At 50.0% G+C, this 19,392-nt stretch overlaps 1 protein-coding gene across 1 annotated transcript in view; it reads left to right on the top strand.

The window, feature by feature from the left end:
- LOC130197933 (tensin-3-like) overlaps nucleotides 1-19,392 on the top strand; it is a 30,712-nt gene that overhangs the window by 1,218 nt on the left and 10,102 nt on the right. The window contains exons 2-13 of the mRNA XM_056420919.1: nucleotides 6,086-6,253; nucleotides 6,391-6,441; nucleotides 6,652-6,774; nucleotides 6,893-6,957; nucleotides 8,287-8,370; nucleotides 10,107-10,219; nucleotides 10,702-10,762; nucleotides 10,943-11,018; nucleotides 11,132-11,261; nucleotides 11,493-11,558; nucleotides 12,499-12,600; nucleotides 17,541-18,749. Of these exons, the coding sequence (XP_056276894.1) occupies nucleotides 6,104-6,253; nucleotides 6,391-6,441; nucleotides 6,652-6,774; nucleotides 6,893-6,957; nucleotides 8,287-8,370; nucleotides 10,107-10,219; nucleotides 10,702-10,762; nucleotides 10,943-11,018; nucleotides 11,132-11,261; nucleotides 11,493-11,558; nucleotides 12,499-12,600; nucleotides 17,541-18,749 (2,230 nt within the window). The 5' untranslated portion in view covers nucleotides 6,086-6,103. The remainder of the gene's footprint in view (nucleotides 1-6,085; nucleotides 6,254-6,390; nucleotides 6,442-6,651; nucleotides 6,775-6,892; nucleotides 6,958-8,286; nucleotides 8,371-10,106; nucleotides 10,220-10,701; nucleotides 10,763-10,942; nucleotides 11,019-11,131; nucleotides 11,262-11,492; nucleotides 11,559-12,498; nucleotides 12,601-17,540; nucleotides 18,750-19,392) is intronic.

Raw genomic sequence — 19,392 nt, forward strand, 5'->3', positions numbered from 1 at the left:
CCTTGCTTGGAAATCACACACACACACACACACACACCTGCATTTACACCCTCTCGTGCACCTTTCTTTCATGCATAGCATAAACCATGCAGGTTGTTCCTGAACATTTAGCAGGCTAAACTCTTTCAAGATTAGGTGTAATTACAGAGCTCGGCGAGAGAGGAAGAGGAGAGAGATTTTTTCTTTCTTTCCCCGACTGGCAATTACAGCTTTTGTTGGCGGTTCTATTTCCAGGTTGTTCCTATACGAACAATATCTGGGCCCCTTCGAGGCGAAGGTGACCGAAACCCAAAGTGTCAGGCGGCGCCTCCAAAGGGCCTGGCGGGCGTCCTGATGCTGTGGCTCGGGACAGGTGGGTTGGCAGAGGGTTGAGGTCGTAAGCAGAACACTGTGATCTGACCCCCGGGGTGACGGCCTTAAGACAGAGCGCCGGGCCGTTTTACACTTTGGCGCGAGCCGTGTGTGTGCCGCTCGGCGCCGACATGTGTGAGCCATTAAAACGGAGAGAAAAAAGAAGGGATGGAGAGAGCGAGAGTGGGAACGTAATCCTTTTGGGAACGCATTCCGCTATGACCTTGGGATAGAAAACGGTAATTAGGGAGCACTTTAGGAGCCTTAAGGCTGTGCAGTTTTTGCCCAGGGCTGTCGTTTTTATACACCCTGCAAAAAAGCTCATGAAAATATGGGACAAACACACGGTAGAGTTCCAGGGTTGCTGAACAAACGTGCAAAAAAAACACCCAGCTCCCACTTGAAAAGTGGCTTTTTAAAACTCTTATCCTCCAGTGTTGTTTATTTGCTCAGCAGTGAGCGAGTGTCGAAGCCACAGCGTAAACATGCAGGGCCCCGAACAGGAAAGGCCAGAACAGACGGTGGCCTTGTCCCTCTCCGGGGCCCTTCAGCCAGCCTGTGATGTCACCGAGGGTCATGTCATCCCGGCGTACGAGGCGCCCGCTCGTGCCAAGAATGAACACAGGGCGGTTTTGGAACGGCGAAGCTGGCGGTATCACGGTTAGGGGGGCTACTGAACACCAACTGGGGGCTACAGCCGGAGGATAACGGCAGGAAATCTAATCCGTGCCGGTCGTACGACTCCTGTCATCCGACGGAGCGGTAAAGGGCCGTGAGTCGTTCTTTCCATGTGTTGGGGCAATTAAAGAAAGAAAGTGAATGTAATAAATTGAGTCAGAAATGTCGCCCCCCTCCGGCCCCCGGGCCGCCAGACTTCCTGAAGCATTTACGGCCCTTCAGGTGTTGCTCGGGTCTGCGGGCGAACATCCTCGGAGATCGCGAATCCGTCCAAGTCTCCCAGAGAGTCCCCGTTGTCGAGCACGCGGAGCTGCCTGTTTCCATATGTGCAGAGCGGAGCCAGCTCCGACATGCGGGGTTTGATGGGCTCCATCACCGACACTCGGATATCGGCCTCCACCCGAAGCTGTTGCAGCGCTGCAGTCCGACCCAGAGAAAGAAGTCTGGCTTTGGTTTTCTTTTTATTCAATTTATACTTTTTTTAAATGTTTGTGTTATTTTTTCAATTCCAAACACATCATTTCTGTTTAATGGACGTATAGAAATATCTAAATTGCCGTTGCCACATCGTGTCACTCATAAGCCAGAAGCTGGTAAACTGGGGCTGATTTTGGAGTGTGAATGGGGGGGAAGGGACGCCCTGATGGCTTTCATACGTGCGCAGGCGTAATGTTTGTGGGCATTGCAGTTTTAAACACTCATATGTGACCGATTTGCAACCCAACCAATAAAGAATTATAATATAAAAAGGATGAGTCAATTGGGTAGATTTTAAGTCTGGTAAAACTAGACTTAAGTTAGGTTGCTGCAGCTTCTCTAATATTCATGTTGAATGCACTTCTGCTTCTTGGGATGATGATCATTTTAATTTGAGACAATTTACAATTTACATTTGAATACAAAAAAGAGTTACATTGATTGACAGCAAAAACAAAAGTTGCCCAGCATTAACTCCCCAAGTTGATTACTTACATTCAAACGATACGTTTTTTTTTTATCTTACGAGTTTTCTGAAAGTGTATGTTAAGATATGCAAATTAGACATTATGTCTTAATCTCAAATATTTGCTTAAATTGGATAAAGCCAATGTTGACATACATGCGTCAGGGATACTCAGAGTTTGGTGTTTTTAAAGTGCTTCTCGAGTGGACGTTTTTTGGCTCGGAGTATGAGAAAAAAGCTCCATTTGAGAAAACGGCCATAAAAGTAATAGATATCACCGTGACACTGGACGTTTATGTGATGTGTATTACTAGGTAGATGGGCGGGTCACAGAGGAGATATATATATATATATATATATATATAATTCCAGATCGGTGGGGGTAATGTAAACTGTCTGAAAAAGAGGTGTGTACACCTACGTGTACCCTTCACTACGAATGAGGCATTATCTAAAGCAAACTTTTGGTGAATTTAGGAGAAAATCTACAGACACAAATAGTAAAAGTAAGAGAATAAACACCCTACTGGGTATTTTATTGGATTTCTTCTCGGCTGAAAGAATACATGTTATGAAAGCACAATGGACCCAGCTCTCACTCAACGGTGTATTTCATCTTCCACTGGTTCCTAAAACATTTCTGTTAAAGAAACCCGAATGATGATGGCCGCACCGAAATTGCTTATGGAAAATACCGTTGGGCAGCACATAGACATGTCGCAACCAGTCGCATACAACACCCACTTTTAAAGTGAATGGATTCGGCTGCTGTGGCTCAACCCCTGGCTCGGGGGAGTCTTTATTAGTCGTGTGTGGGACAAGCGTGCAACGCTTCAATGCTTCAACTGTTGTTGCCACAGCGGATGCAAAAAATGAAAACAAGGATGAGATCACCGTTCACATGACGAGGCCGTGATTTCACCCACAGGGGGTTGTCTGACGAGCCGGTGTCTGGATTTGTGAGACATGTCCTCCCACACAATGCCGTCTTCTTTCATCTGGTGGTTCACCTGCTCCGACAAAATGGAGGATTCCACACAGTACGGGGGGGGGGACAGGTGAAGGGTGTGGCTTCTGAGATAGAAACGGGGGCCTTCCGTCCGAGCGCTTTGATCGTGCCTCTCTCCACTTCGTTCGCGCACAAAGGGAACGCGTGATTAGTTTGTATTCTCGCTCGCCGCTGCGTTTGGAGCCGGTCCCGAGTGATGCTCATGCATGTGGGAATGCGTCTGACAGCACGCCGCCTAGTCAAGCTCTTACCTGCTGGAGCTGGGGGAGCCAGACACACCCTAATCCCCCACCATCCTGACCTCAGTAAACCTGTCGCTGCTTGTTCACAGGAGACCTGGCGACCCGTTCGCTCCAGTCTCTCCGCCTGCCCAGCTCCTCTACCAGCCTCGCTCCCCCAGTGCCATGGGTGGGCTTCGGGGTTTTGAGTTCCCTGGCACTGCTTATTCTGCCTTTGTGAGCTAATGCTGCGCCTCAAACCGGGAACAAAAGCGCTCGGTGCAAATTAAAGAGCAATTATCTTCCGTGCGTGCCGGGGCAAGTCGCTCATGCCGGCCTGAACGACGAGTGGGAGAAGTGAGAGGTCTAGCTGGTAGGGGAAGGATGCTGTTTACTACGACACCGCGCATCGACGTTTTATGACATGTATATCAATCGATGGGAATTCAGAATAAAAAAATTTTACGATGTGATTTTTAGCTACTTTGTTTTTCATTTTTATTGGTTTCATTTCATGTGGTCGACAGCTTTTATTCATAGTTGCCTTGAAATGAGGTATGTACACTTGTAATTTTAAAGCTAACGGTGCTGCCAGTAGCTGGTTAGCTTGCTTTAGCATGTCGCAGGGAAACAGCTAGCTAGGCTCAGTCCATACTGGGTCTTAAAGCCATAAGGTCTTCCAACAGCACATCTAAAAACTAAAATATGAAGAAAAACAAACATATTGTGGTTTGAGGAGGCGGTTATGAGTCGGACTATTTCTTGGCGTTAGCAAGTCGGTAGTAAGCTAAGAGCCCAGCATATAACGCTCTGTGTCATTCTTCTCACCTTTTGGTATAAACCTGTGTGATACATGACGCTAATCTGTGTGTTTCTTGGCAGATTGTGTTACTGAGTATGGACAGAGCCATACTAGCTGTGAACGTGCTTCCAGTCTTTATGCTAAGCTAACTCGCTACTAGAAGTAACGTTAGCTTCACTTTCACCGCACAGTGGTATCAAATCTTTTCATGGAACTCTCGGCGAGAAAGCCTATTTCCCCCCAAAATATCAAACCTTAAATACTTCAAAACAGATCCTAATGACACCTCTTTGTCGATAAGTGTTTGTTAGATCCTTCCCACTTCTCGTTGGTGCAGGACTTTGACACCTCCATGACAAAGCCTCCTTCCCTTTCCCGTGCCCTGGAGAGACACACAGAGCCCGAGTACTGGCCAGCCTGTTCATTAATTTCCCATTAGTCAACAGTTTTCCTCTTAGAGTCTCGGGGGAAATGGACTAACCCCGCCATTAGTTCCAACAATCCCCGAGGACCAACACACTCACACACACACACACACACACACACACATGCCTGCACACACACACACACACACACACGCACAAAACTCCCAGCCCTGTTTCCCCGAGTGATGCCCTCTTCATACACATGGCCTCTTTCATTCCGCTCTGAGGGTTGGTTTAAGCCGGCCTACACTGTCCCTGGTTTACGGCTCCCGCTCGGGCCCCCTTCAAAGTGTCGGCCGTAGCCTGCAGTCGCTGCCGACTTAATTGACGGACACATTCTTGACTGTGGATCGTTCAATCACAACAAACAATTGGAGTTATTCAAGAAGGATGATGATACCTTTGGCAGCTTTAAGACGTGTTTCTGTCTGTATGAGTGTGTGCTTGAGTGAATTCATTTATCAAGCTCCATTGATCAGTTATCTCTTGCACACAAATGTAGATTCGTAGTTTTTATAAGTTATCGACCTTTGGTCTAGTTCTGGCTCTCCCAAAGGGTAGGATTTAGTTTGTTTTATGGACAAAAAATCTATGATGTGTATAAAATTAACTCTTAAGTGCAGATAGAAAGAGAAAAAGATAAGTCAAGAAAAAAATAAGGAAAAAACGGAACTACACAAGCATATTAAACTCCATCCCACAAGACAAGGCAACACACTACCACAGGGTTGTACTTCAACTAATGCAATACTGCTGCAGGTATAGTGTGATTAGTAGCTACAAAGTATAGTAAATGTAATATTATACCATCCAATATTTTAGCGTATAGCAGAATAATGTATAACATGATCATGTTTGTCTATATGAATACAGAAACATGTGCACAAAGTTATACCGTACAACGTGGGAACATTCAATAAACTATAGTACAGCATATGAAGTATTATATCGTCGGATTTTACTTCAATATATTATTTATAATACAAATAGTATACCTTTTAATAATATCTAATAAATTCTGTCGGGGATTATAATAAATGACCAATAATAAAAGTGATTAGTCGCTCATCGACGACCGCTGGCAGCGCTTTGCTATTCCTGGACTGACGACCATCAGCGAGCATACAGAGATGACAAGATAAGAGAAGCAGGGATGTGTCTGTGGTCGCGGTGGGGTGAGACAGGCTCTCTCTGCAGACCACCGGTGCAGGAAGTGCCATGAGGTCACAGGGGCACGCCATCAGCTGGGGATTTACAGCAACTGGTTCTATCCGGAATCGTTTGAAAGTTTGTTTTCCGTCTTTGTCCCTGTTGCTCCGACCGGCTGGAGGTATTTTTGCAGTGGAGATAAGTGGTGCTAATCTTTCACATGTTTAAAAAAAAAAAGCTCTTGATTCATGTTGTTTTGTTTCAACCAGTGATGTGATTGTGACTCACGCTGTTGACCAGGTCAGTGCAAACAAGACACCCTCTGTCACACAATCTGGGATGGAGGTCGATTTCTAAAGATATCCGCGGCGAACTAGGACACCGTGACTACAGCCGAGGACTTTGACCGCCAAATATTGAGTGCGGCAAAGTCTGTTTCTGATGGTGCGAGGCCGCCGAAGGACCCGAGTCACCCTGCGTCTCCGCTTTGGGTGTCTTTTTCTCAAACAGGAAGTCCCGAGACTCGGCATGGAGGAGGGGTACGAACTCGACCTGACGTACGTCACGGAGCGCATCATCGCCGTGTCCTTCCCCCGGGGGTGCACCGAGGAGATCTACTCCCACAACCTGAAGGACGTCACGCGGATGCTCAAGTCCAAGCACGCCGACAACTACCTGGTCGGTGCTCGCCGCGCGCCGTGTCAAAGTGCAAAGCGGTGCTGCTTGGCGCCAGAGTATTGACCTCGAGGCGCGCAGTGCAGAGACAACGTGATAAGTCACCAGCTGTGTTGTGTGTTCCCCTCTTTTTTTTATAGATTATCAACCTGTCGGAGAAAAGACACGATCTCACCAAAATGAACCCGAAGGTGAGTTCACATTCGCTGCGTCGTCTGTAAAATGAACTGATGAGGTCGCAATATCCTGGCAGGCGGGATGAGCACATCTACATCCATTTGTTTTTAAATGGCTAAAGTAGATCTCTGTTCATCCTCTTTGATCAGCTCCCTCTCTCACACAGTTAACGACTTAATACAGAGCGCTACTGTGTGTGTTTACATTGAGGCGTGTGCTTCCAGACTCTAGATACAGGCTGGCCGGACATGCACGCGCCACCTCTGGACATGATCTGCACCATCTGCAAGGCCATGGAGAGCTGGCTCAATGCCGACCCGCTCCACGTGGCGGTGATACACTGCAGGGTGAGCGTCTCGTTTATACGATACGCCCCCTTCACACATGCAGAGAGACGGATTTGTACGACCGATATGTTTTGCAGGTGTAGTGAGTCGGTCCCCTGTCCTCTCTTTGTTTCCTCAGGGCGGCAAGGGTCGCATCGGCGTCGTCATTTCATCCTTTGTGCATTTCACCGACGTCTCAGCCAGGTAACCGCCCCTCCCCGCGTCGGTCGCATGCGTCGCGCCGGCTTACTGCGCATTAGCGTGTTGAGGTCGGGGTTTTTGCAGCGAAACCGGAGACGGCGGGAAAAAAAACCCACAACAGCTGCCCGAGACCACGAATACGTGTCGTCGCCTAACCGTTGCTGATTTATGTACCTGCTTTAATTCGGGAGTCACGGTGAATCAGAGAGAGAGTGAGTGAGTGAGTCACGGGAAAAGTCACTTCTCTGAAATTCACCAGGAAAAATAAACGCACAATTTGAAGCCGTGAGTCACGCCGCGTTGAATTCCACGATTCACGTTAGTCACTGCAATAAACAGCTTCTGGGCATAGTGTCGGCTTCATGAAATCCATTCGGCGGGAGGGGGGGAGAGAAAGTGATTCTAATTTTCAAGCCATTGTTACCGTCGAAGCCCTGAATTGAAGGAACGCAGCAAACATCAGGACGAGCTCGAAGCTTCCATTTGAAAGATGTGGGACTTTGCCAGGCAGGGACAAAGAAGAAAAATGTCTTCAACTTCCGTGATGGGAAGTGTGGGATCCAGTGTTTGAGGACCAGTAGTAGGGCTCAGATATCTCCGGGCCTGTGATGCCCTGATTATAAGCCCTCTTTTTTGCTTATTACAAGTTGTGGTCACTGGATATGTGGCGAAGAGAAAAAAAAAGGGCGGGGGAGAGAAAGTGATTCTAATTTTCAAGCCATTGTTACTGTCGAAGCCCTGAAGTGAAGGAATGCAGCAAACATTCAGGACGAGGCGTCCTGCTGCTGCGCCCGCTCTCCAGGTCCTCTCATTGTGGCGAGAGCACACGGCGGCCGTCGCTGTTTACGTCCCCGTCCGTGGGGGGCGCAAGGCGAATGTGAAAGAAGGAAAAAAAGAGGTAGAGGAGGAAGAGATAGGAAAACAATGAGGCCGATCTTTTTTTACAATGGCATAGCTTCATGGGGGTGGGGTGCAGAGGGAGAGGGCCCACGGGAGCGACACAGAGCCGCGGTGAAAAGGCTCCGCAGCTTGTTGGTTTTAGGTCCGTCTGAATAGCCGGGCTGTGCACGCACTCTGGCCTCCCTCCGTCCCCCTCTCCCCCCTCCGTGTTTACTTAAGGCTGGCATCCTCTTCCTCTCTGCTGGAATCCCCTGTCTCTGCGCTCACTTTCACTCTTGTCCATTATACGTGTGTGTGTGTGTGTGTGTGTGTCGTCCCAATTTAAGTTGGCGTTAACGCCATTCAATTACAGAGCAGCAGAGTGTAATCTCCCTCTCTCCTGAGTCATAATTACCCAAAGTGTTTAATGCGTCTCACTGTCTCCCTCAAAAGTGCTGATCAGGCGTTGGACCGCTTCGCCATGAGGAAATACTACGACGACAAGGTCTCGGCTCTGATGACGCCGTCGCAGAAACGGTGAGACCCTCAAAGAAATCGAACACGCCCCCCCCCCCCCCTTTTTCTTTTCTTTTTCTTTCTCCTACAGCCGCATGTGTTTGAGTTGGTGCTTTTTTGGGAGCCACATCCAAACTCATTCATGTCCCGGATTCACCGCAAACATCTTTGCATGTCCCGTTGCGGTTTTGTCCTATTATTCCCCCCCCCCCCACTGAAAAGCCTGTCATTGTGGATCATTGTCATGTGAAAGGGACCCCATGGGGGACTTGGTGTAGTCCTTACCCTGTGCACCACTGTGAGGGGTCAACGCCCCACACTGACGGCTCCACTGGTGACTCACAACAGATATATATATATAGAGATATACATATATATATATATCTCTATATATATATAGAGATATAGAGATATATATATATATATATCTCTATATCTATATTTATATAGATATATATATCTCTATATATGTATATCTATATATCTATATATACTGTATATATATATATATATAGAGAGATATATATAGATATATATCTATATCTATACTGTATATATATATATATATATATAGATAGATAGATAGATATAAATTAGTTTGAAGCAGCAGAAGACAAGGTTACAATATATACAATAAAATAAAATAGCAAGGCAGGACATATTACATTTAAGAATTTAAATAATAAAGGAAATGAAAAAATAAATAAAAATGATTAATTGATGTTGATTCAATTTAATGAGGATCTGGCCAGAGGTGATTTATTATAAAGTCTTATAGCAGTGGGCAAGAACGTTCTCCTGAATCAGGAACGTTCTCCTGTATCAGGTTCTCCTGTATCAGGAACGTTCTCCTGTATCAGGAACGTTCTCCTGTATCAGGAACGTTCTCCTGTATCAGGAACGTTCTCCTGTATCAGGAACGTTCTCCTGTATCAGGGCCGTTCTCCTGTATCAGGTTCTCCTGTATCAGGAAGGTTCTCCTGTCTCTGTCCTTGTGAGGCGGAGCTGTAGCAGTCTGTTGGAGAACGTGCTCCGCTGTCCCTGCAGTAGGTGATGGAGAGGCTGGTCCGGGTTCTCCAAGATACACAATACTTTCTTCAGTGTCCTCCTCTCCATCACCACGATATCCTTCAGGAGCTCTTGATGCGGCCGCAGATTTGAAACCCGAGTCTCTGAAACAAAACCAGGAGGAACATAAACATGTTTTCCTGCAAAACAAATGAAGCCGAACTTCTCAAAGGATGATTTTTTTATTGGAAATAGTCATTTTGGTAAAAATGCTCATTCGCCAAGAGCTGGATAAGAAGATCGGTGCTCCTCTGATTGTCTTTAAATTAAATACAAAATACATTTTATACCACCAGAAACATTGTCATAGTGATGTCACCAGGGTTAAGTCTGACTTACTAGAAGCTTCCATTTGAAAGATGTGGGACTTTGCCAGGCAGGGACAAAAACGAAGAAAGAAATGTCTTCAACTTCCACGATGGGAAGTGTGGGATGCAGTGTTTGTCGACCAGTAGTAGGGCTCAGATATCTCCGGGCCTGTGATGGCCTGATTATAAGCTCTCTTTTTGCTTCATACAAGTTGTGGTCACTAGATATGTGGCATAAAAACAACAACAAGCGAGACTCTTCGACACATTTTGGACCGTCCCATAAAAACTGCAAATTGAATTGGCCGGGGGTGTTTGTGGTTGTTGGCTGCAGCGGCCCCGTGTGTGACTGACGTCCACCTGCTGCCCTGTCGCCCGCAGGTACGTCTGGATCCTCAACAGCCTTCTGAGCGGCTCCATGAAGATCAACGCCTCGCCTTTGTTCCTGCACTGCGTCGTGCTCCACGGGATCCCAAACTTCGACGCCGCCGGAGGTTAAACTTGCATTGTTTACACAACAGACACACACACACACACACAGACAGACAGACAGACAGACAGCCGCAACTCCCAAATGAAAACGTAGTCGCAAAGACGCGACCACATCAGAGCCGGAGCAGTAAACAAGACGGAGACTTATCTCTCCTTTACATCTTTTCTCTTTTTCCAACACACACACACACACACACATGCTTGCATAAACAGAGCCGAGGAGAATAACTTCTTTTATGGGTTTCCAGTAAACCCGGGGGGGGGGGGGATCACAGCCGTGCACGCATGTAAATTGCTGTTTTTGCTAATTTCACGAGGTCCTACGTCACGGCATGTCGCTGAAACCCCTTTTCTCACAACAACAGCTTATCGCACTCGCTGTAAGCAAAACAATGGAGCATCTACTTAAGATCACGCGATCGGTGCACCGGTACCTTCTGAATCTTCTTCTTTTGACAGAGCGTGTTGTTTCTTCTCGTTTCAGTCTGCCGTCCGTACATCAAGGTCTACCAGGGAATGCAGACCGTGTATTCGTCTGGGATCTAGTGAGTCGCTCACACATGTGGTCCACGAACTTGTTTACTTCAGAGCAGATTGGAGGACATCAAAGCGATGTTCTGCGTGAATGACTTCAACGAGCATTTTCCCTCCAGAGTCGCTGCTCTCTGTAAACGTCTGTGATCGCTTCCCAAAACCCTGTTGTTGTTGTTGTTGTTTTGTTCCAGTCACATCGGTCCAGGCCACAGAGGCCGCGTATGCATCACCCTGGAGCCGGCCCAGCTCCTGAAAGGAGACATCATGGTACGGGGGGGGGGGGGGGGGGGGAGAAGATTGAACTTCTCGGAGTTTCTGCCGTCGGCTTTTATCGTAGCAATCACGATTTATATTAATGTTGTTGTTTTTGTTTTGTTCAGATTAAATGCTACCACAAGAGCGAGGGGACCTCGGAGCGGGAAGTGATTTTCCGGCTGCAGTTCCACACGGGAGCAGTGCAGGGCTACAACCTGATGTTTGACAAAGAGGACATGGAGACTGCCAACAAAGGTAGACCTGAGGAGCGAAGAGGAACGGGGAGCGGGTCTCAACGTGCCGGCGACTCCTCCCCCCTCAGGGCCTCGGTCTGGACTTAATTTAGACCCGGGCCCCGCCAGACCAATAATCTTGTTTTTGTCCCCCAAACATGTTGCGTGTTTCCGAGAGAATCCCATTCATCCATTCCCGCTCCTGAATGCGTGGCCGCACACTAATGGCGTTCCGATGTGCTCACCTTTACAGATCCCAGATTTGCAGACTACGGTAAAGTGGAGCTGGTGTTCTCCGAGGGACCGGAGAAGATCTCAGGTGGGTTTCCCAACTCCTCGCCGGGTTCTGTTCTCAGAGGCTGCTCCAGGGTTGAGGGAGTGTGCAAAAGCGGACACAAGGCTTTTGTCCACCCCCCCCCCCCCCATGGGGAGAAGGGCCGTGGAATGCTGCAGAGGGGGAAATGTAGTGTGACGTGTGTGCTGACAGAGGTAAAGAGGCACCGCGTGTGCGGCCCCGCAGGAGTGGAACTATGCCGTGTGCAGCAGCACGTCTCCTATACATCTGCTACAGTGTTCATCAAATACAGTCCATGTATACTCAGCAATGTGATATTGCCCCACATTTTGGTCTCTCCCCCCCCCCCCCAACAATAACACAATGTAGATATGATTTCAATGTGCAGCATCGGGGATGGAAGCAAACCCCCAATGTGCAGTGATATGTAAAAAGCTATTTTTAAAAGGAATAGTTTCGCTTGGAATGAAAATATCACACGTCTGCACGGTGAATATGAAGCTGCAGCCAGGAGACTGTTAGCTTAGCTTAGCATTAGGACTGGGCAAATCACAGCTCCTGAATTAACCTAATATTTATGTTTAATCCTTAACATGTGAAAAATGACTCGTACCTTTTGGACAGAGGCCGGCTAGCTGTTTGCCGCCCTTTTTCCCGTCTCTGCTAAGCTAAGCTAACGGTATAGCACGTCAGCCGTGAGCGGTGTTGAACTACTCGCCTCGCTCTCGGCAAGAAAGCAAATAAACACATTTAAAAAAAAAAATGTAACTATTCCTTTTCAAGCTTTTTCTAGCTCAACGATTGTGTTTAGTTTTTTCCGGTGTTAAGATTTGTGGATAATATCAAATTATTGCCCAACCCTAATTATGACAGATGTTACAACAACTATTATTATATATATTTATAAAGGCTCCTCCTCTTTCTAGCTGCACGATAAAGAAATGCATTATGTTTTCGGGTCCAGGTGCCGACAGGTGGCTAAACGGGGCGGATGTTATTGTGGACTACAACACGGCGGATCCTCTCATCCGATGGGACTCCTACCAGAACATCTGCGACGGCGAAGGTACGCTTGCGGCGCCACGACTCACGGGACTTTATACCGACGCTCTGGGCCGCCTCGGGAATCCAGATGTCAGATGCTGTTTTATGAAGGGAAGAAGTACGCACGGGCTGGTTTAGGACATGAAATCCTCTGTTGCTTTCCCACGGCTCCGTACGGTCCACAAACACACACAAGCTCTCTCGGCCTCCCTGTGTAATTAACGCAGCGTGACGGTTCCCGTGCCCCCGTGTTACCGAGGGGCTGCAGTGTGGTGACATAGACATGCGCACACAGTCGCCACTCACTTTGGTTTATGTTGCTAACGGGACCTCCGGCCCAGACGGGCGGGCGGGCGGGCGGGCCTTGTGGAGACGGGGCTTTTTGGGGGGGAAACTGGAAATGTACCTTTGGGGTTGCCGTACGATGTGGCAATGTGTTGTTTCTTTCTCAGGGTTCGTACGGTCATGGAAAACCTGGAAAAGTCATGGAATTTTAAAATGGTCATTTCCAGGCCTGGAAAAGGCATGGAAATTTGTTAGAATCACATGTTCATTTACGCCGAGTTTGAGATAATTAATATGTTTTTTAAAGAAAGACTCTCAAAATATAAGCCGGCGTACGCTCTCTATACGCAACATTTTCTAAATTGTTCATGTTTATACCGAGATTTCAGTTTGGTCATGGAAATTTGGTTTAAAGTCATGGAGAAGTCATGGAAATCCATGGGTCAAAATGTGTAAGAACCCTGTTTCTGCGTGAGGGGGGGGGGGGGGGGGTAGTTGTCGTGTGTCGTGGGATGCTGGGTTCAGAGGAAGAGCAAATCGCTTCTCAAGAGATCTCTTTTTTGTTGTTGTTTCATCAAATGAATAGGCATGCTTCAACCCCCCCACACACACACACACACACACACATGCTCTTCCTAGCGCCTGCGCAGACACACACAGACACACACACACACACTCAGAGCCACCCTGTTGGGGCGTCCCGTACGAGCTGCGGTCGCTGCTCTTTACTCTACCGCAGAATTCACAACAACCTCCCAGAATAGAGCGACGTGGTGGTAGCTTTACAACACGGATCCACCCTTTTCCTTCTCTTCTCGTCTTTATATGTGACGTTCAGCTGAAAATGAGCCGGCTTTTTTATTTATTCATTTTCATTTAAAATCCCCCCCTCCTTCGACACGTCCCAGTATAATTTTACGCACACCTCTGGGAATGCAATGAAAGAGATAAACGCTCCTGTTTAAGGATTCATCAAAGCCAAGCACAGATATTAACAGAGGAGCTTCTTCTTATTCTTCTTCTTCGTAGTCTTCTTCATCATCTTCTTTTTCATCATCATCTTCTTCTTTTTCATCTTCTTCATCGTAGTTTTCTTCTTCATCATCTCCTTCTTCTTTTTTATCTTCATGGTCTTCTACAACTTCCTCATCATATTCTTCTTCTTCGTAGTCCTCTTCTTCGTAGTCTTCTTCTTAATCATCTTCTTCTTTTTCATCGTCTTCATCTCCTTCTTCTTTTTCATCTTCATGGTCTTCTACAACTTCCTCATCATATTCTTCTTCTTCTTCTTCTTCTTCTCTTGCCTTAATTCCGAAAGCATTCATGTGGGATATTTACAGCTTTGCTTTTCTCATGTAAACACCACCTCTGAGACTGGGAGACTGGGAGCTTTGTTGGTATTCTGCATCTACTTACCACCAGTCCTCCGGCGGGCCCAGTGTGACTCCAGAGAGGCTGTCACTCACTCAGAGGCCGGCCGGGGAGGAGGAGGAAGTCTGAAAAGACGTTTCGCCACCGCAGCGCTAAGGTCGTGAAAAGACAAACTCGTTGACTTGAATGGCCGAGTGTGTGCGCTCATGCCCCCACGCTGGGGCCGGAGAGTTTCCAGAGGGCGTGTTTGGTTGAGTCGGTCGCCCCGTCTCTGTGCAGCCACACGGCCGCGGACATGGATGTTTGGCTATGAATGTTCCAACGAGAACGGCCGATTGGATTCTACTGCCACCGCGGTGCAAAGCAGGCGGACGGCCTTCTCACCGTCCAGAACCGGGTCTGGACGATCCTCGGACCGGGCTCCTGGATCAGGTCTTCTCTGGTAGAGCGTAGCTCCGGCTTCACAGCAACAAACTCATCGAGTGTCTCAATCACACAGAAGAATACAGAACACAGAGCAACTAAAACAGGAGCGGGGACTAAATGGAAGAACATGATCTCATATTGTTGGGACCACACAGACAGTTACATTAAAATAAATGGCTTCTTTTTTCTTTGTTGCAAGAGGCCGTTAAAGAGATTTTGATTGTTTATAACAAAGTTCCAGATGACTTTATGGCACATGAAACACTTCTACATCGGAGTGGCTGCAAGACAAAGAAACCTCCACCTATACTGAGCAACCGACGAGCTGCGTTGCCCGACTCCCACCGTCCACGCTTTTCTCAACAACGGCAATTGAAGAAAAGTTTAACTGAAAGAGTGAAGAAGAAGAAAAAGCCCAAATCTTCGGACTACCCAGATGTTGTTTTCTGCAAGGAAATGCTGCTGTTGGACTTTAAAATGTGTTTTCACCTCGGTGGTATTGATGTCTCTCGAAACTGTCTGCATCTGTGTGTGCGTGTGTGTGTGTGTGTGTGTGTGTGTGTGTGTGTGTGTGTGTGTGTGTGTGTGTGTGTGTGTGTGTGTGTGTGTGTGTGTGTGTGCGTGTGTATGAGGAACCGTTTACCCCAGTTTAACGTGGAGAGGAGCTCTGGACGGAGGTTCGGGAAGCGTGGGACGGAAGTAGCGGAGCAGGAATGGCACTGGGTTGGGTAATTGCATATCCATACACAAGCAGACCTCCTCCTGCGAGAACCAGCTTGAGGAGCGGTTCTGGCTCCGCCGCCCTCCGCACTGTAATTGGCGGATTATTCAGGGCCCGGCCCGGCACCACAGCAGCCGGCGTGATGCGAGATATAAACGGTTGGACAGATTTTTTTTTTCTTCTCGAGTCGGGGAAAACACACTCGGTTAACCATTTAATGGGAGTGTGATCCCGATCGGTGAAACACTTTATTTTACTTTATTTTTCTTTCTAAACAATCGCTTGAACGCCACAGTAGAGTGTCGCGGGGTCGAACATCTGTTTCCTCGGCGATGTCGTTCACGAGAGCGGCAGGCGTGCAATTTCGTGACACACAGAGAGGAGGAGAGGAAAACCAACTCGGGCTTCTGCTTCTCCGAGCTTCAAGTAGAAGGCAAGGACTGCTTTAATTAAAGTGTCTTTTTACAGGAGTAGAAAAAAGTCTGAAGCTGGAGGAATGTGGTTTTCTCTCTCTCTCTCTCCGATCCTGTCCTGGCCGCCCTTTTCTTTCTTTCTTTCTTTCTTTCTTTCTTCCTTTCTGCCTTTCTTCCTTTCTTCTCTTCTCTCCTCCCCACTCTCCCCAGTGGGGTAGTCCCCTAATGTGGGGCAAGAGGTCGGGTTACGGCTCTCCTCCAGCCCGCCTCCACACCTAAGCCCCGCCTCACTTGTTTACATTCCTCTGCCCTTATTTGGAGATCTCAACGCCCCCCCCCCCCCCTCCTCTTGCAGTGGAGTGCAAACACTCTCACCTTCTCAGCAGAGGAAGCAAGCGAGGGGCCAACTTCTTGGTGCTCCCTTGATTTGACCCTGACCGACCTCATGTCCGCTCTCGAGCGGCCGCGTTGCCTCCTCGCCACGGCGAGTTTAGTTTCCCCCGAGACCGGGACCGCCCTGTGCGCTCACCTGGCGGTGCAGGTAAGAGAATTTTTGCACATTTCGTTGTTCCGCTTCCTGGCGACAGATGGGTGGCGACGAGGGGGAGGGAAAAGGTAAAGGGGAGGCGCCGCGATGTCAGGGGTGACGGAGTGAGATGAAGAGGGGCCTGCATTGAGGGGGGCGGGCGGGCATCTGCCGTGAAAACCTGCTCGCACCTTGCCAGCAGGAATGTTACGAGACGGACGTGTCGGGCAAACTCCCGGGAGGAACTGACCGGCGTGGAGGCCCGAGAGAGCCGAGGGTCGCCCGAGGCCGGATGCAGGTTCAACTGGCGTGTGCGTGTGAGCGAGCGAAGGGATGTGTGTGTGAGGGGGTGGAGGAGGAGGAGGAGGAGGAGGAGGGAGGGGGAGCAAGCCATACATGCAAGGCGCTTTCGGAGAGGAGGAGGAGGAGGAGGAGGAGGAGGGAGCCTTTATCATGCGTGCGTCTGGTATTCAGCTCCTGCATGTCATGGTTTGACTGAAGGGCGAGTACTTAAGGCGGCAGATTGAGAGAGACGCCGCCGGAGTCGTGTTCCAGCTCTGCTGTGGAGGAGAGAGTGAGACGGAGAGTCCCACTCACTCACGCACTTCTTCTGCCCTCCAGCCCTCGGGTTTGCGTAAGTAAAGGCTTGACTTTTAGCTGTTTTCCTCTCTGATGGATTTGACCCCTTACTTTTGCAAAAGTTATTATTTCACGACTGAGGATTAAGGCGGTTGTTTGGACATGTGCTGTGAGTGTGTATGTGTGTGTGTGTGTGTATGGGGGGGGTCAAGGGGTAGGCTCGATCACGGCGGGGTGAGGAATGCAGAGGTCAGACTCACAAAAGACTTCGCATCTAGTCTATAACTCGAGGAGGAGAAGAACAAAACGCACACACGAGCACCGTGACAGTTCACCTCTGAGAGGGGGGCGTGGCCACAGCGGGAACGCCTCGGCTTGACGTGAACTCGGCTCAGTCGGCCGTACGGAGGGACGTCTGGTTTCCCTCCGTCCGCTGGGCTCATGTCCCACGTTCTGAGCATCCTTGACGTTTGAATGTGGTCTTTGTCAGGTGCGATTGAGCTCTGTCCGTAACGGGTTGTGAATGACGGAGGAGGTGGGGTCTTTGTGTTTGCGTCCCCCCCCCCCCCCCCCTCTCTGTGTGTCCGTGTGCCCATTGCCAGCTGACCGTATGAAGCCGCTGCGTCTCTTCTATTTTGCAGCGCCGCGCTCTCAAGGCCTGACCCGGGACACGGCGGCGAGCAAGAGGAGCCCCGGCGGAGGAGAGGCGACGCTGGGCAGAGGGGCCCGCACCACCTCCGCCACCTCCAGCCCCGACCACAGCGACCACGCCCTCTCCGTCAGCAGCGACTCGGGCCTGTCCAGCACTTCTCTGTGGGCCGACAGACCCGCGCCCGCACCTGCCACCCACACCATCGCCGCTACCCCCAGCACCACCACCCTGAGGCCTAACCAGGGCCCCAGCCAGCAGGAAAAGGTCCAGCTGAAGCGCCTCTTGAGTGGCTTCGGCCTTGAGGACCCCTCATTGGGGGAGATGGGCGATCAAGGGCCCCGAGTGGTCATCCAGCAGATAGTCCCGGCGCAAGTGCACATCAACGTAGACCCCGGACCCCGAGAGAGGGAAACGGACATCCTGGACGACGAGGTCGTCACGGGTCACGATCTGCACAGCGTGGACAGCTTGGGCACCTTGTCGTCCTCGTGCCACAAGAGCAGCCAGAACTCGCTGCTGTCGGACGGCTTCGGGAGTCCCGGAGGAGAGGAGCAGCAGCAGCAGCAAGGCCGCGGCCAGCACCCGGCGGCCCCCCCCACAGAGGAGTACGGGAGGGCCTACGCCGAGGCCATCAGGGGCTGCCTCGGCCCCAGGAGCAACTCTGTGGCCTCCGCCCATCCCAGCGGCGCTCCCAAGCAGCACGTCTACAGACAGGGCAGCTACTCCACGCAGTCCTGGGTCCGCCAGCAGCAGATGGTCGCCGCGCAGCAGTTCATCTACACGGCGGAGGACGGGAACGACGGCGAGGGCTACCCGGGGAACAAGCGGGGGAGGGGCGCGGCCAAAGCGGGCCCGCCCGCCGAGCCCCCCCCCGCGAGGGACACGGCGACGGACGCTGTGGGGAGCGCGCCGCCGCACAAGGAGCGGGCGACGGTCAACAACAACAACAACAACAAGCGCGACGAGGAGTTCAAGTCGCTCACGATGGACATCGACCACTCCATCGACCAGCTCAACCAGCTGATCATGGACCTGGATCCCACGTTCGCGGCGGTGCCGGGCCACGCCGGCTCCCTGAAGAGGAGCGGCGGGACGCGCGCTCACGGCTCGGCGGTCTCCAAATGCTCGAACGGCATCGAGCGGCGCTTCGGCGACAGTTACAGCGCAGCAGCGGCCCAGAAAACCCCACAGCAGACAGGTAAGACACAGGATGGGTGTGGCGGCGGTGAAACGGTGTCTTCCTAGGAACATCCAATAAACGGCTTTAATTGAGGTGCCGGGCATATTTTAAAACGTACCTCTCCAACAACATCCGCCCTCCGCCTCCCTTCACGACGGAGTTCAGTGGACACGGCGCTCCTCCCACCTGGCTCCTCCCACCTGGCGTGTTTTAGTGGCAGAAATACCGGGACTGCTGCCAGGTTTTCAGATGTTTTCAGATGTTTTCAGGGTGACTCTGTTTTTCGGGGGGGGGGCTCCGTCCAGACTTGTCTGCGCAGCTTTCCGAGTGGAGGATGAGCACGAAGAGAGGGAGAGCAGCTGTCCTCTCTGATCGTCTCTCTGTGTTTTGATGATAGAGGTTTGCGTACGGAGACATTTACTTAACCCCCCCCCCACCTCCCCCCCCGCTGCTAATTTCTGGCATTAAACGTCCGTCATCTCTAATAGATGCTCTCTGCTTTTGTTGTCCTGTGTACGTTTTTTCTAATGTTGTTGTTGTTGTGTCTCTCGTGCAGACGGAGGTTACGCAACGTAAATATAGACGGGGGGGGGGGGGAAACGGTTTCCTGAACGGTGTTCATGTTGAAGCTCATTCCAGGACAGATCCCCGGGGGGGGGGG

This window comes from Pseudoliparis swirei, chromosome 8, assembly GCF_029220125.1.
Source record: "Pseudoliparis swirei isolate HS2019 ecotype Mariana Trench chromosome 8, NWPU_hadal_v1, whole genome shotgun sequence".
NCBI classification, from domain to species: domain Eukaryota; kingdom Metazoa; phylum Chordata; class Actinopteri; order Perciformes; family Liparidae; genus Pseudoliparis; species Pseudoliparis swirei.